Source organism: Saccostrea cucullata, unplaced genomic scaffold (assembly GCF_032062105.1).
Source record: "Saccostrea cucullata isolate Sc308-1 unplaced genomic scaffold, CSIRO_AGI_Scuc_v1 ctg626, whole genome shotgun sequence".
Lineage (NCBI taxonomy): Eukaryota > Metazoa > Mollusca > Bivalvia > Ostreida > Ostreidae > Saccostrea > Saccostrea cuccullata.
Window position 1 is genome coordinate 101,904 of NW_026931150.1, and position 18,191 is coordinate 120,094.

The 18,191-nt window shown below is 33.7% G+C and overlaps 1 protein-coding gene across 5 annotated transcripts in view; it reads left to right on the forward strand.

Moving 5' to 3' along the window:
• LOC134231586 (ankyrin repeat and death domain-containing protein 1A-like) overlaps positions 1-18,191 on the forward strand; it is a 30,380-nt gene continuing 12,189 nt past the window's right edge. Inside the window, exons 1-3 of one of the 5 annotated variants that reach the window (XM_062713564.1) lie at positions 5,277-5,288; positions 5,366-5,438; positions 17,555-17,599. In XM_062713564.1, coding sequence (XP_062569548.1) covers positions 17,587-17,599 — 13 coding nt within the window. In that variant the 5' untranslated portion in view covers positions 5,277-5,288; positions 5,366-5,438; positions 17,555-17,586. The other 4 variants (XM_062713559.1, XM_062713560.1, XM_062713562.1 and 1 more) reach the window with 4 other exon arrangements.

The window sequence follows — 18,191 nt, forward strand, 5'->3', positions numbered from 1 at the left end:
TTGTCAAAAATATTCTATTCGTAAATAAACTCCTCATGAGTGGCACGGACGAACATTGTGATCTACTTGCAGAGGTGAGTTTTGTCACTAGCACTGTTGGGTAACACAACTGTCGATTGCACTTTCTTTGTTGTTAAGGATGACGTCAATATGGATGAATGTTAATTATATCACGTTGATCATTAGGGGGCTCGTTTAACGTGTCATTATGCTGTAGCTAATTTGTTTTATTGTTGACGCTAGCCAGCAATTCGACACTCTTGTAAAGGGTCAACACAAAATCAATTAAGCTGTGGACTTGCTCACCCATCTAATAATAATGTACTGTGCAATATTTTAAGCTAGTGGACATACATCCTGTCATTTCTCTAAAGATAACATATTTAAAGCCACCAAAAATTGACATTTTTAAAGTCTGCTGATGAACCACTGCTTGTATCTTTTGGCAATTCTTCGCATCGATGAATAGATTCTTTTTTTTTCAATGAAGAGGACACAAATTACAACAACACCCCTATTATTTTTAGAATGGTCAACATCGCGGGTTAATTGATGCAATGGGATTACGGTTCGGTGTATTTCAAAATTTCAGTAATAATTTTTATATCAATCCCAAATCCTTTAAATAAATATACTTTTTACTTCAGTTTTACGCAAAAACAAGTACAAATTAACCACACAATGTTTTCAGTGAATTCTACTTATTTGCAACCCAAACGTTGTTCTGTACGGACTTCGATACGTCACTCAGTTCAAAATTAAAAATGCAGCTCACAGCTATTCAAAGAATAGATTAGGAATTGAATTAAGGCATCATTTAACAAAATGAACTTTTCATTTATTTTTTTGCACCGGGAAATGAGCGAATCAAACCGGTTGAATATAGTACATAATACTACAAGGAATGGGTGGTCTCATAAACAATTTTCACCATGCACTAAATTGCCTACATTGATTTTAATGCTGAATTTAATCTTGATTAGTAATTTGTAATTAGAAATATACGGGGGTAGAAGCCTATCATTAATTTTAAAAGTTCGAATCAATTTTCTCCTCGAATTTTCGCAGACGCTTGAAAAATTACTGATTTTTGTCGATATTACAGTATATAGTCATGACCAATTATTTAAATATCCATATGATGGCATAAAGTACACTTGTACAGCTATAATTTTCGTGATTGCTAAGAAAGTATGTTTTCTTTAAGAAATGCAAAATTTCACCCTTTTCTTTCTCAGAGTGGGATTTTGCCCACCTTACGCACACTAGTATATGTATATATTGTATGCATGTTAATCGCAGGGAAAATATTTTTGGCTTAAAAGTTCAAATGAAAGTTATGATTTCAACAGTGAGTACCTTGATTCAGTTCACGGACATTCATAAAATTTTTTGATTTATTTTTTTTTTATATTGACGAAAAGAAGAAATATTTTCATTGATGCTTCTTATATAAATATCTCGAGAAAATGTCAAGATCAGAATGGCATTTGAGATTTTTTAATGACCCACCCTATCTTTGCCTTTTCTCGATTATCTCTCACTGGAAGGGGACTTGACCCTTCATATCAACAATTCAGAAATCTTTTAAATCAGGGATGCTTTGTGCCAACTCTGATTAAAATTGGTTCAGTGTTTCTTGAAAAAGGTTTCAACAGCTAGACAATAGATACAGGTACCTACATCGGACAGTGGGTAATCAGAAAATCTCACTTGAGCTTTCAAATACATGTAAGGAGAGCTAAAAACGATTAGATGTTTACAGGAATGTGCGAGCTCAAAGCTTTCACTGGCCTGTAAAATGATCTAAAAGTGTTTCGGCGCTCTTATAACTTTTTCTGTTTATTTTCAAATAAATCCATACTTTCACTTCCCTGGGGTAAAAAAATATAGACAAAAATCAGGCCAAAGGAGATGTGGCTACAGTTAGATTGAATACATCAAACAGTAAATGTAAACAACTACAGACTTTAGCTTATTGTTGTACTTCATTCAGTCTATAACCCCTTCAGCATTATTTCCCATTAACAGTTACACTCACGTGTCTTACTTACGGCGCAAATGGGTTAAGTCCAGTCTAAATTAGCTTCACTTTTAAAATAAAATATTTCTATGGTTGCAATTATTTCTCAGTTCCAGAAATCAACAATTATTGGAAATACTTGACAGTCAAGTCGCCATTTATTTTACAAATAACGATCGAGCAAGAACTTCGCTAAAGCATTTGCTACATGTACATGGTTCTACATCTTTATTTTTACTTGGACTGAAATTCTCGTCGTTAATTCTCAACTTGACGTTAATAGTTGACTGTGTCCAGCTATGGTGTTAGGAAATAGGTCCAATGGGATCTGAGGTTATTCGCAAACTATAGCCTTAGGGGTTATAAAGAAGCGTTGTCAACAGTTTTCCGTAGTGTGTATAGTAGCCATCGATTTGTTTTTGAAATCCTAACAATAAATCTTTCTCTTAACATCACGGAGAATAATTTTAGGGGACGTTATTTGAGAACCAATTCTTGGATAAGATTTTGGAAGAACCAGTCTAGTAGCATGATGGATGCCAGTATTACAGTTTACAAATAAATCAGGTGACACATTTCTATTCGTGACGTCAGCGGAATGGATATTATGCGGCAGCCCAGGGTAAAGTGCATTATAAATTCATTCTATCCACTAAAACTGTGTAATTAGACCATATTGACATATTTTTGGAATCTATCCTTTAGAGATAAATTAAGAAACGTTAAATAAATTATCTCTGTATCTTGTGGCGAGAACGATGGAAAAGATTGTATGTTATTCCAAAATAATCAGTATTGAATAAAGAATGTTTTAGACATGTCTTGCAATTGTTAAATGTACATGTAGCTGCATAAAAACTTAAAACCCCTAAAATTTTGATATAGTCGAAAGCTCTGAGTGAACAATTGGATTTCTTTTCAAAGCATCATATACTAAAACATGTATAATTTTTATCAAATTGACTGCATATAAATATATTTGAAATAATTTAATTGTTTTTAATTTATCTTATTAAAACATAATTTTTAATATGTAGTCAAGCTTCCCTATAAGGGAGAAGCCCCAATCTGCATTATCTTTTTTAAAGTGAAAGGAATGAATTGACTCTCTAATTGTGGTCTCTCTTCGGCGTGCGTATCTGTGTAAAATAGAACATTATTATTATTAATGATTATTGATTAATATTCCCGCTAGTCTCTATTGATGGCACTCATCAAAAAGAGATATACATTTTTAGTTTGGAATGTATATTTCAGTTTGATGCACATAATTTATCATGGATCCTTTATTGAATCCAGTAAAATCAATACTTCAATATTTCAATCGATTCCCCGCATGACCGTTCATCCCAATTTTCTTCAGACCAACCAACTTTTCTGACAACTGATCATTTTATTGCATTGATTAATATATAGGTAATGAACAGTCTATCATGAAAATCTACTAAACGTCTATAACATTTTAAAAGCGTTCAACATATTGGCGTTTTATCAAACTCTGAGTCTGCAATATGTATACCAGAATGTCTTGAAAATTCCAAATGCGAGCATTCAATATCGAACACACCCACTGTGAATGTCGTCTGATCATCTGCAATATTCATAATGTGCTGGGGCAGCTAGAGCTACGTAAGATGTGTGTATCTGTACACAAAATTGAAATTATTAATTAATAAAGTTCTGTGCATTTATAAGCTTCAATAAAAACTCTAGTAAGAATTCCATAACTCTTGGTAGTCTCATGGGAATTATATCTTTTACGTCTCAGAATTTTGAATTTAAATACTGAAAAAAAAACTCATTAAGTACTTATTTATTGAATTTAAATAATTAAGCAACGAGACGACGATTGTATGATGTCGACGAGTCGATGCTATTCATGGTATTATTGCATTATCTTCTCACGCTGTAGCACCGCTATCACCATCGAAGAATCGCGTCATCGTTCACATCGCGTCATCACGCCGTTTACCTTACGGTTGATATTTGCGACAGTGAGCCATGGTGCCCTTTTCATAGGGATGACATGTGTCACAGCTTCAAATTTTATACATGTATTTAAAGTCATATTCTACTGCCGATGCGATCTCACATTATGGGCTATTTTATGATGATGACCTCTATTCAGATATAAAATAGCTGTTCTAGTTAATTTACCCTGCTTTCATCACTGTTTCCCTTTATCGTGACGTGTATATATTCTTCTTCACTTTAAAACCCATTACCATGCTAAGTGCCCGTTGTGTTTGTAAAAATCGATAAGGTTTGTGGTGATTTTATCTTTTTAGTTAGATCCACGTATTTTTTGATACCCTCAATAATAACGGAGCAGCGGGTTTCCCACAAATTCTTTTATGCTGCAACCAAAGGGCTTCATTTAAGTTTCCTTGCATAAAATGACTGAAAATCATGCGAACTCGGTATTTTCAAGGCACTTTTGTTGCGATGTCTGCAATGTTCATTTTGTAAAACTTAATTTTTCTTTGAATTTGTTTCTTTATGTTTTAATAATTCTTTAGCAAGAGCAAAATATTGAATAACATTTAATTAACTTTTAAACTTTCAATTTACCTTTTATGATTTTAAAAATAAGATAGGGTTACTGAAAAAAAAAAACAGAAAAATACATTTAATTTACCTCAAAAGTTTACCCTGCGTTTCCTTTTCCTTTCGGTATAGATAGATAGATTAACTGGTGCATGCATACAGATTCATAATTCTTTCTGGAATCACATACAACAAGCATAATTAATACAATTCAAAAAGCACAGACAAATAATGGGTATACAAAATAATCTACAGTACATTCTTCTGTATAAATTAAAGTAGATGAATCAAAACACAGTATATTAATTAATATCAATAATTAAAATAGTACTAACGTGTACCCTAATGCAAAGTAGGGGGGATTCTACAACCCTAGCATTGAATTTATAATTCCCTTGTTTATTTTGCAAAACATAGTAAACTGATCGATTTTCACCAAAGTATTTCATGATCCGCCATTGACTACTGCTCAGCTTGACAGTTTTAAATTGCTGTGCTTATTGGGTATTAGATTAAAAGGGTCTTTTGTTCATTAAGGTAGACACATTATATGATACACATCCTTGTCTCATACTCGGATCTTGTTTACATCGGTCTATAGCACATTGACGTGAACCTCGTTCAGAGCACGGGTAGAAGTTACAAAAAATAGAACACTACATGTATAATTTTTCGTTCATGGCTGAGCAATTCCGATGAAACGATGGCCATCAGTTAGGTATAATTTCATAAAATGCTCGACATTTTCGGATGTCACATGGGGATTATAATGTAAAATTTATGTTGCTTTTACAGGTAGACGAAGAGCTGCGGCAGACATTGAAGGAAAATGATTGTGCCATGTCCACTATTTTGGAACCTTCCTCCAGTAAGTTTATGTCTAAATAAGTTATATATCCTTTCATTCATTTCCTTACTGTGGTAATGCGTCCTTTCCATTATCGGAATATTGTAAAGTACTTGTGGTCTAAATGGAAAAAGTGAAACGAAACAGCTCAATGAAAACTATTTGCATCAAATATGTAATCGTAAATGTAAAAAAAAAACTGAGAAGTCTAAATAGCCGAAGCATAAAAATGTGCTGAATGAACATCATGTGTATAATGTCATATGGAAATAAATTTAAAATTTGTCTAAAAATAAGTTTTATTTAAAGGGACATGAAACCAGGGTTACAATTAAGCATACAAGTTTCTCAGAGTATTGTCCTACACTTCGATTTTAATAATTGTAATTTTAAGTAAAAACAAGTCCCTGAAGAGTAATAAATCAAGGAAAGCCTTATTTATTTAAAAACAAAACTTGATAAAAATTGAGAAAAAAGCAATATGCAGTTAGAGTGATCTGCCCCTAAATGCAAGAAGTAAAGAACGCAAGGTAAACTGGATAAAAGTTTCCTCAAGATAGGTTCTCTAACTCCATAAAATGGCCTTGTCATTATACCAATTAATTAACTGACCAAGTCCTCGCGTCCCATTTCAAACATCAACATAAAGTACAGACTTAGTGCTTTCATTTCCTATTAAAAACATTTTCTCTGAGAGTCCAAGATTTGATACGCAGGCTATGTGAAACTACAATGTTTTCTAATTTTGAAGAAAATGGATGAATTTGAGCATCTTCAACTATTGATTAAGATATGAGCCCACCCTGCGATCCAAAAATTGTTTCAGGGATTAGAATTTTCCGAAACTGTTCTTTCTTTATATAGTTAAACATTTGATATTTGAGGAAAATGACGCAATTCATGACGTCATAATACATGGACAAGAGAAAAAATTACGTCATTTTCATTAGCTCACCTCGACGATGTCGAGATGAGCTTATGCTATACCCCCGGCGTTAGCGTTGGCGTCGGCGTCCCTGGTTAAAGTTTTAGGAGCAAGTCCATTCCCAAGTTACTATAAGCCCTATCTGGACCAAACTTGCATGGGTGATGCATCTAGGGATGGACACTACAAGACTTGCTTCGGATGCTGGTTCAAGGATAATGCATCTAGGGATGGACACTACCAGACTTGCTTCAGATGCTGGATTTGACCTACTTTTTTCCAGATGAGTGACCAGTTTAAAGTTTTTGGAGCAGGTCTAAACCCGAGTAACTTTAAGCCCTATCTCGACCAAACTTGCATGGATGATGCATCTAGGGATGGACACTACCAGACTTGCTTTGGATGCTGGATCTGACCTACTTTTTTCCAGATGGATGACCAGGTTGAAGTTTTTGGAGCAGGTACATTCCCAAGTAACTATAAGCCCTATCTGAACCAAACATGCATGAATGATGCATCTAGGAATGGGCACTACCAGACTTGCTTTGGATGCTGGATCTGACCTACTTTTTTCCAGATGGATGACCAGGTTAAAGTTTTTGGAGCAGGTACATTCCCAAGTAACTAGAACCATTTCAAGCTTAGTTTGGACTTTCAGTAAGGCGTGGCATTATCGGCGCTACATGTTTACCGCCTGTCAAATGGCGAATAGATTCTCATTGGTTAAGAAATTAATAACATCAGGAACTTTAAATTCTTGTTGACAACGACGAGACGACTTCTATAGTTCCACCTCTTTGCAGGATGAGACAATGTAATTGGTTATAATTATTCGATACACTAATTGGCATTTGCCCGAATTTCTATCCCATGTATATTTCAACAGTGAAGGAAAGCTGTGTAAATTTCAGAAGCTAATTATGTAACGTCGAGAATGCCACGCCTTACTGAAAGTCCAAACTAAGCTTGAAATGGTTCTATAAGCCCTATCTGAACCAAACTTGCATGGATGATGCATCTAGGAATGGACACTACCAGACTTGCTTCGGATGCTGGATCTGACATACATTTTCCAGATGAGTGACCAGATTATTCTCAAATAATTACAAGCTCTATCTGGACCAAACTTGCATGGATGATGCATCTAAGGATGGACACTACTAGACTTGCTTCGGATGCTGGATCTGACCTACATTTCCAGATGAGTGACTCCCAAGAAACTATAAGACCTACCTGGACCAAACTTGCATGGATGATGCATCTGAGGATGAACAATCGAGACTTGCGTCAAATGCAAGATCTGATCTACATTTTCCAAATGAGTGACCAGGTTAAAGTTCTTGGAACAGGTCCATCCCCAATGAACTTTAAGATCTATTAAAACAGAACTTGCACGAATATTGCTGTCAGGAGAAATTCTAACTACATGTATTAAAAAATATGATGTGAGATTTGCATCACTTAAACTGATATCGTTCGTCGAGGTGAGTTTCGTAATCTTTGATTGCCTATGTTTTGATATGAAGTCACAAGGGACCAAGGGAAATCTTACATATTTTCAACTAAAATGAGCAGTTCTGATTTTTCATAAATTTACAGGGCCAAAGGTGAACCTTGTTCTCTAATGATCAAGATAAAGTAACTGAATAAGTATTTGATTTGCACGCGTTTTCCGAATGAAAGTAATCAGCAGGAATTTGTTCACCGAGACTTAATTGTCTATGGACATTTTTTCCGGTTAGATATGAACTAGTCTACCTTCACATGGCTTAACTTTATCAAATGTACCCAAAACATGTTAAGCTAGTGTGTTAAGGTATCACTGTCTAGTTTGTTGGGTATGTTAGTTGGCGAAACCCATTATGCATAAATCATCCCAAGTTTCCAACTATCTTTGATATCCCTGGCATCGCTGGCATACCTTACAAACTAGACAGTGTTTTCTTATATTCTCCATTTCATTCTGAAATAAAATTGTAAATTTAGATTTTAAAAATGTTGTCTAATATAATAATTTAACAAAGCCCCCTCCCACTCCTCATCATATTCAGTACTACCCGCCCAATGATGTCAAACACAAAGACAGACGCACAAAATCTACATTTCGATGGGTACTGAATGTTCTCCTTTATGAACTGGCCTGTTTTTATATTCATATGAAGCATGATTTATTAAAAAAAAAACGCCCGTGCCCGTGTAAGAAGAGAAAAACTTTTGCAATGGTTTTCACATTCAGATATATCGACGGTATTTTATCAATTAACGATAGTTATATTCATTCATATGTCGACTTGATACATGTATATTCCAGTGAACTAGAAATATATAAAAGATACCACAGAGTCTGCCATATGTAATTGTGAAACACTGAAACCTATGTATTGCAGCATATGGCATGATATGGGGAGGGTTAAAATCTCTCAAATACAAGTTGAACTCCAAGGTCAAAAGATCAAGATTGCTAGTGCCCAATGGAAGGTCTCAAGGAATACACCCGTGAAATATGAAAACCCTTGTACAAACAGTTCAAAAAATATGGTCAGGGTTATTAGCTCACCTCAACGAAGTTGGGGGAGCTTATGTAATACCCTCGGCGTCGACGTCGGTGTCGGTGTCGGCGTCGGCGTCCCGGGTTAAGGTTAAGTTTTTTGGAGCAGTTTTCTTTTCAAGTACTTCTATGTCCTATATTGATTAGACATGCATGGAAGATGTTTCTAGTGTGTTTCATTGTACCAGTCAAAGTTTCAGATGCTGCAATTTCGGCAAAGAAATGACCAGGTTAATGTTTTTGGAGCAGGTTAACATTTTTGGTGCAGTTTTTGGTGTAAGTCTCATTTCCGAGTAACTATAAGACCTATGTTGACCAAACTTGCATGGATGGTACATCTTAGGATGCACACTACCAGGCTTGCTTCGGATGCTGAATCTGACCTACATTTTCCGCATTAGTGAACAGGTTTATGTTATCGGTGCAGGTTTCATTTCCAAGGTACCATGAGCCCTATACTGACCAAACTTGCATGGATGGTACATGTTAGGATGCATACTACCAGACTTGCTTCGGATGCTGAATCTGACCTATATTTTCCGATTAAGTGAACAGGTTAAAGTTTTTGGTGCAGGTTTCATTTCCAAGTTACTATGAGCCATGTAATGACCAAACTTGCAAGAATGGTACATCTTAAGGTGCATACTACCAGACTTGCTTCGGATACTGAATCTGACCTACATTTTCCGTTGAGTGAACAGGTTAAATTTTTTGGTGCAGGTTTCATTTCCAAGGTACCATGAGCCCTATACTGACTAAACTTGCATGGATGATACATCTTAGGATGCATACTACCAGACTTGCTTCAGTTGCTGAATTCGACATACATTTTCCAGATAATGGACCTCGTAAAAGTTATGGGTGCATGTTTTTTACCAAGAAACTATAAGGTTTATACAAACCAAACTTGCACAAATGATGTATCAAGGGATGAAAACTCTTAAACTTGCTTCAGATGCTTTATTTTAATTACATTTTCATGATGAAGAACTAGTTTGAAGTTTTTATATAGGTCTATTCCAAAGTATCAAATCAAAATTGCATTAATTTTGCATTTTTGGATGAACACTTTTTATTGATTAATTGTGTGACTTTGCCTTGCTTTAAAGACAACATTTGTTGAGGTGAGCTCTGTAATCTCTGATTACCTATGTTTTTAAGTGAGTCAAACTCTAAGGTCAAGGTCAAAATTGATAAAAGGTGTAATAATGCAAAAGTAATGGTCAAGTTTAAGCTATTTTCCTAAGTGGGAAAAATTCAAAATTCCAAATATTTAATATTTTTATACCAATTGAAAGATCTTGTCAAAGTAAATACACATGTGAAGCATGAAAGCTCCAGTATACCAACTATTCAAAAGTTATGTTTATGGTTCAAATTCGGAAATTTTTTTGAAAAGTGAGTCAAACTACAACGTAAAGGGCACGATGCAAAATTTGATGCTACCAAAAGAATGGCATTGTCACAAAAAGATACACCTGTGAGACATGAAAGCCACAGCCCCATCCACTCAAAAGTTATGGACAAGGTTAATGTTTTTGCTGACACAGACAGCTAGACGGACGGACGGATAGTGCAAAAAGTATATTACCCCGAATATTCGATGAAGGGGGCATAAAAATGTTTGGACTTACGACCTTCTGATTTACGGAGCGCGCGCTCTGGCAAGTAAGCGAGTGGATACAACCAACACTATCAATGCACCCCTAAGGAGAAGAAAAAGAAATTTCTTCAACTTTTTACATATAATCCATTAATTTTTCTTGTGCCTTTTCTTCTACCAAGCACCAGTTTTCTCGGAAACAAAAACAGTCAGACAGAGTATTGCTGCTTATCACTGTTGTTCACCAATTTTGTCTTGAACAATAGAATCATTGACCATCGGATTCAAAGCGTAACCGCTTTCCTTTGTTACATTTTTGACATGATATATATGACGGACAGTTGGAAAAATATTTCTTTTGATTATCTCTGTAAAATATTTATTAAAATAACAAATTTTAACTTCATTGGGAAATGATAGGGATAAAACACGGTCAAATTTTCTGAAAAAAAGTTCGGGTATCAGAGGATGAAACTTCCGTAACTTCAGAATCCCCCACCCCCACCCCCCACCCCCACCCCCAAAAAATAATTAGCATGTTAGTTACCTTACTAACTATCTGAAAATAATTGAACATATCTATGGCACGCCAAATTTACAAAAATGAGCTAAACATAGTTTCACAGTCGATAAACTAGGTTTATCGGTTGTAAACTATAGTTTACGGACTGTAAACTATAGTTAACAACGTTAATCTATATTTTACATCTGTAAACCATAGTTAACGCGATAATCTATGTTTCACAACCGTAAACTATACTTAACACCAAAAACAATCATTTGCGATTGCAAAACATAGATTATCTGATAAATACAGTTTCACGATTTGTAAACTATGGTTTCCAAACCGTTAACTATAGTTAACGATCTGATAAATATAGTTTCACTATTTGTGAAACTATGATTAACAACTCTTAACTATAGTTTACGATTGTAAACTATAGTTTACAAACGTGAATCTATGTTTATCTACAAAATCTATTGTTAACGCTTTATTACAGACAGATAAATTAAATTAACATTCGTAAACTATAGTTAACAACCGTTGAATATAGTTTTACAGATGAAAACTATACTTAACGAATCGTTAACTATAGTTTACGGTTTGTAAACTATAGTTTACAGTCGATAAACCTAGTTTATCAAATGTGAAACTATGATTATCTCATTTTTGTGAATTTGGCGTGCCATACATATCTTCAAAACATTGTAGACAGATACACATAAGTTAAATATATATGATATTTTAAAATCAATTAAATACCTACATGTATCTTTAATTTTTGGTATTTTCTCTAGTTCAGTCTTGCCCGTCTTCAAATCAGTTGTACATCTATAGAATCTATTGTAGAAACGAATTTATTATTACAATTAATGATTTCAATGGCTTCTCATAATTAAAAGCTGTGTATTAATTCAAACGTGTATAACTCATTGCTTTTAATTGTAATACCAAGGTACTTGTCGACCAGCTTTAGAAATGTTGGATTCTGTTTGACAAGTAAACAGCTAATGCCTCATCATGTGAATCTTTTTAATGTTCATGACTTTCAGATTTTATTATACTTTTTGGGTATCATTTTATATTTGGAAAAGAGGAAGAAAGGAAATCGTTGTAAAGCTTTATGATATGATTTATACACTTGAAATTAAAATGGGTTATGATTATTTTTTATCGAATATTTAGGAAACAATTTCAGTTGAATAAAAATTGCTGTTATCAGTGTGACGTCACTAGCACATTGTAAATATATCGCATGGTCAGATTTTTATTGGAAACATATTTAGAAATTCTCATTACATCGATACCAAAATTGTGAGCCATCATAGTAATAATGGACTATTTACCTGGCATATCTGCGTAAAACATTTATGATCTATAATTTTTAAATGTCCTTCTTTATCATATGAATTGATAGTCAACTCCCAAGGTTATGACTTAGTTGTTTTATAAATAGAATTTGATTAAATTATCGTTTCCACCTAATTACCCATAATTTGGTTGCAATTGTATAATCCGATTCTATTATTTCTTGTTAAATATGGGTCAGAATTTCATCCACTTTTAAAGTGCACACGATATACATAAATATGGATCATGTTAAATATGGGCGAGAATTTCATCTGCATTTAAAGTACACACGATATACATAAATATGGATCGTGTTGAATATGGATCAGGATTTTAAATACACACGATATACATAAATATGGAATGTTCATTAACAAACTCATTTATAATTAATGTAAAAGGTAAAGATAACGAATAGTGATCGATCTAAAACAAAAGAATCCATAAACATTGCAAATATGTGAAGCTGGCATGAAACGAGAACCGCTGGAAATTCCAGAGGTGGGATCAGGTGCCTGGGAGGAGTAAGCTTCCCCTGTTGCCTGGTCACACCTGCCGTGGATATATCTCGAAAATCAAGTTTGTTAAACTGTAATAAATAATGTTGGTTACAACAACACATCTCGTCTTTCATTATCTTTCTTTATTATCGATGTGTTTGGCTGCACTGATGACGCTGCAAAAAAAAAAACAAAAAAAAAAAAACAAAAAAAAAAAAAAAAAAAAAAAAACAAAACAAAAAAAAAAAAAAAAAAAAAAAAACAAACAAACAAAAAAACAAAAAAAAATTTGTATTAAAAAAATTCTGATTTAGCTGCAACGTTAATTCCGGTAATGACAAAAAAAGCGATTTATTTCATTCTGTATATTTACAGAATGAAATACAAATATCATTAAAAGTAGGATTAAGTAGTTGAAATAATGTGTTACTGATATGTGCACCAGTGAACATTTCTTCATTAGAAATGCGTGGAGATAACGAACAGTATTTAAGCTTAGATGTCCATTAAACAATACAAATTTTGGAGAAGAGCGAACACGGACCTATAAAACTTCAGATGTGGGATCAGGTGCCATGGAGGAGTGAGCATCCCCTGCCGACCGCCGTGTGCTCCTTGTTATGATCGGGTAATACTGGGGGGAAATCCGTCGACAATTTAGTGTGTAAATAATGAATTTACAATTAGTATGGAAAACAGTCACAATTTGATTTTATGATAGATTATATTTGCAAAAAAGGTCATTGTGTCGACAATAGAAAGATTTTAAACGAGACTGCTGATATTTTGGTTCATCAAATTGTTTGTCAATAAATTACCTTGTTATAGAAATTAATCATAAGTAGAGTATGGAACGCCGTCACTGCCTTATAGCAGAACACTACTATTGCATTGTGTCAACCTTCCATTACATTATGTCAACTCTTTATGACATTAACCCACACTACTATTGCATTGCGTCAACCTTCCATTACATTATGTCAACTCTTTATGACATTAACCCACACTACTATTGCATTGTGTCAACCTTCCATTATATTATGTCAACTCTTTATGACATTAACCCACACTACTACTGCGTCGTGTTAACTTTCCTTTACATTATGTCAACTCTTTATGACATTTACACATACTACAATTATATTTCGTCAACTTGCATTTCGTTATGTTTACTTTTTATGAGATCTTAGTTTTTATTAACTGATGTGAAAAGCTTATGCCATACTGTGCGCACTCTTCTACATTATGTCGATTCACTATTACGTTATGCGAACACGGGTATCCTCGGCCTTTATATGAGCATAACGTATTTTTGGCGTTCCGCAAGCACTAAAAATGGCGGGAGAGAAAACTGTCGTAGAAGAGATTCTCGGCGATTTGGGAATGGCATCTTTAAATGAAAACTTTAAGCGACAATTGATTGACAATCTTGAAACATGCAAAGCCTTAACACTGCGACTGTGAATTAAAGTCACGTCGAAATTCAATGGTGTTTACTTTAATCTCATAATTAAATAAATCAAATATTATGAGTCGTGCAGCAATCATTTTTTTCTTTTTATTTTGATTCTTTTTTTAATAAAAGTCTTAAACTTTGAAGGACATTGCATTAGTTTCACAATAAGCTTAGCTGAATTAAGTTGAAAACTTTTTTCTATAAAACTATAAAGCCTGAAAGCTTCTCCGCTTTCCGCCCTTGGTCTTCAACCATATATCGTGCCCCTTCCTTGTTCAAGATTCCCATATCTGCCACTGATATGTGCCCATGCATGCTTACAAAGGCATATTCAATTGATTTAGATGAGCGATTGGTAGATTTTTGTAATAGAATTCTGGCCCTGGAATGATTAAGAAAAATTACTAACTCCAGTGACGTAACATCTTTTTTTGAAAGAGGAGGTCAGCCAGAAAAAAAATCATTTACCCCAAAAAACTTGACAAACCAAAAAAAAGTCCAAGCCCGAAAATCCTCTTTCGGGGCGAGGGTTCCAACTTCGATCAGTCCTATTTTTTCCAGATATATTACATTGCCCTTAGTGGATTATACTTCAACAAAAAGTGGGGGTGGGGGCTGTACAGTTTCAATGAACATTACATTTTCTATAGTAAAGTTATGTCTGGGAAAAGAGAGGGGTTGATATTATATGCCTGTAATTTGTCCTAATCAATCAGGACCCCCCCCCTTCTTACCAGTCATTAAATCACGGTCGTCAACATTCATTATATACTAGATATACAGCTTTGAGATAATGTAAATGTTTTTTAACATCAGGTAATAAACTTTTGGAATCAACATGATAAAAAGTTAACACAATATAAAGATATTTTTAAATCACATAAGAAAGAGTTGACATAACGTAATTATATATCCACATCACGGAATGGAGTTTTGACATAATGTAATAAAGTATTGATATGATATAAAGATATGTTCACATTATGTTATACACTTTTTACACCACGTAATAAAGCACTGACATAAAGGTAAGATGTGTTCACCTCATATCATGGTGCCCTCGCCGTAAAATAAAGATAAATCCATATCACGTAATAATGCTTTGATATAATAGAAATATACACTCTCAAAAGGAATGGGCTTTTGACTTCATGTAATGATAAGTTTAATTATAAAACACAATTTACTTGACGTAATGCAATTTTGACCTCACATATTAAAGAAATGAAATGATGTAAAGAAAAATTCATTTCATGCAATAAAGTTTTAACACAATGTAAACACATTATCACTTCACATAATGAATTTTTTACTTCAAGTTATGAAGTGCTGACATAATGAAAGAATGTATTTACTTCATGTAATGTTAAGATATATTTACATCACCTCATAAAAAATGGACATAACGTAAAGATATGTTCACATCACGTAATGATAAATTGACATAATAGATGCATAGTTGTATGCTATAAGGCAGTGATGGCGTTCCATAGTAGAGCATGTTCTTGCGTATCGAGTCAACTGAGAGATATAAACCACGTCTGCAGACGATGAAAGTATATTGCTGCATAAGTAAGGGAAGTTGACCATTGAAAAGTTAATGTCATCACGTTTATCATAAAGCTTGTTTGTTAGATTTTACCATTAATATTAACGCCTTTTCTAGTATAATAAGATGTGTCAGACTCTGGTATGTCTTATTTCAAGCTCCATCACTGGGATATTTCTTGACATAAAACTTGAAATAATCATTGTTTATTGACAATGCATTGTACGTCTTTGATACATCTAAAATAAAATGTCGAGTTGAAAGCCACAGAAAGTGTTTTCTTCTTTTCGCTATTAGATTTTGAACAAATTTTACTTCATATATATGAATACGAAAAAGATTTGCCTGTAACGGGGTACGATTTGTACCCAAGGGGATTCTAATAGATTGTTTGAAGACCTGGTCTCGATAAACCACATAGATATTGTCTATAAGAAACTCAAGCATCTTTTTTATAACCACTTCAGAGTACTTGTGTGTACAATCAGAATATTTTTAACAAAATTATTTTGCAAATGACCAATGACAAGGTAAGGAAACGTGCGAGTTCCTTCTTATTGAAAAAGCAGATGTCAATGAAATCAAAAGGCCTGGACTTTATCGTGGGTAATGGTTGTGTATAAAGTTGAAAAATCGTAATTTCTTATGTCACTTATGATTTGCTTATTTCTGTTTACTGACTAATAAATGGCATGATTTTCTAAAGAAACAAAGAGGTTAATATTTATTGGATGTAAATATGCAAAGATAAAATGTATACATGTATTTATTACATAATGATTATATATCAAAGGCAAAATCACCAAAAAATTTAAGAAAAGAAACGATGAAAATATGACATATGTGTCTTAAGACTATAAATTTAATATATTAGTAAACCTGTCATGATGATATGTTAGAATTTTTTTTGCACTATTAGATCTTAATTCATTTTTCCTTGGCTGTGTTGAAATTGTTAAATTTCAGAAAAATAGTTGACTCTATAGATTCACTTGATGCCCTTACCATTTTACACAAAAAAAACCGTTCCAACTTCGCTGCGGATAGACTATTGTTTGCGAAAAAATACTAGCATGCTCAGTAGCTATAAACTGTGATCTTATAATGGCGTTACCTATACTTTGTTGCGTTAACCCAACTAGTAGTAACTGACATTTGTGGATCACTATTGTTTCTCTTTTTTAAAAGTTGAAACTTTGATGCGTCGCTTCTCGTTTTGGTGCAATATCGAGCGATTGAGGGGGACCCGGACACTATACATTTGAAGACATAAGAGCATGATATATTTACATGTCTAACACGGGAGAGTATGACATCCATCAAGAGAATAATCAATACCTTTCATATATCGGGTCAAATTCCTCCACACGCTCGTTCTGTCGTCTGCTCTAGGCACCTTCTGCAACATTTCCCTCAAAATCGACAAAGTAACAAAACTCTAGCACCTGATCCATTATTAATGACCTCTATGAACCTTTCTAAAACACAATACTATTTTCTAATTCTAGATACCTATTGCTAAAATGTTGTTTTGGATCATCTCTTTTCAAAAATCTCCCTATTGTGTATTTAGCTGAATTTGGATACTTTGTGCTTATTGATTAAATGTATATGTTTACAAGTGGGTAGTAAACAAAAGCATCTAAGATATGGATTGTGTTTTGCATCACGTAATCTGCCTGAATTATTCGATTGGTTTGACAGTTTCAGATGATATAACAGGATGAGCTTCAAAGATGGAGGTTATAAGTAAGTAGTGAAGTTGTATCTAATAAAGACGATGGGTTGGATATATATTTATTAACCATTTGTACTGCTTTGACTAAAGGGAAATGATTTACAGAACGGTTAGATAAAGGGACCTCAAAGAGTATATCTTTTCTTTGTCCACAATTGAATTTAGAGAAAGTAATGTTGTCCAAAATGCTATTAAAATCACGAATTGCCTTTCTTTCAACATGTATGCACATACGGCATTATTAATGCCAATTTTGTTGGTAACTTTTATTAATGTAAATAGTGAATTCTCTTTAGTCTATTGTTTTACTAATTGCAGTGTGTTTCAAAGAGACATAGATATAGTGTGCCCTCAACACTTGTTTCCACTTCACAATTATTCCCTAAACAATTCAGCGCGTTATGAATATTAAAATTTCTCTTTTGGGTCATTTCAAATTATGATTTTGAATTTGCTTTTGTACCGTAAAATGAAAGCAGAAAATGTCGTTTGTTTTTTATGTTATTCTCTTCCAATGTGTTTCTTTTTTTACATACAAATGTAAAACAGACATTACATCTAAACATATTGTTAACAAGATTTGTTTCCATTTTCCATCATGAT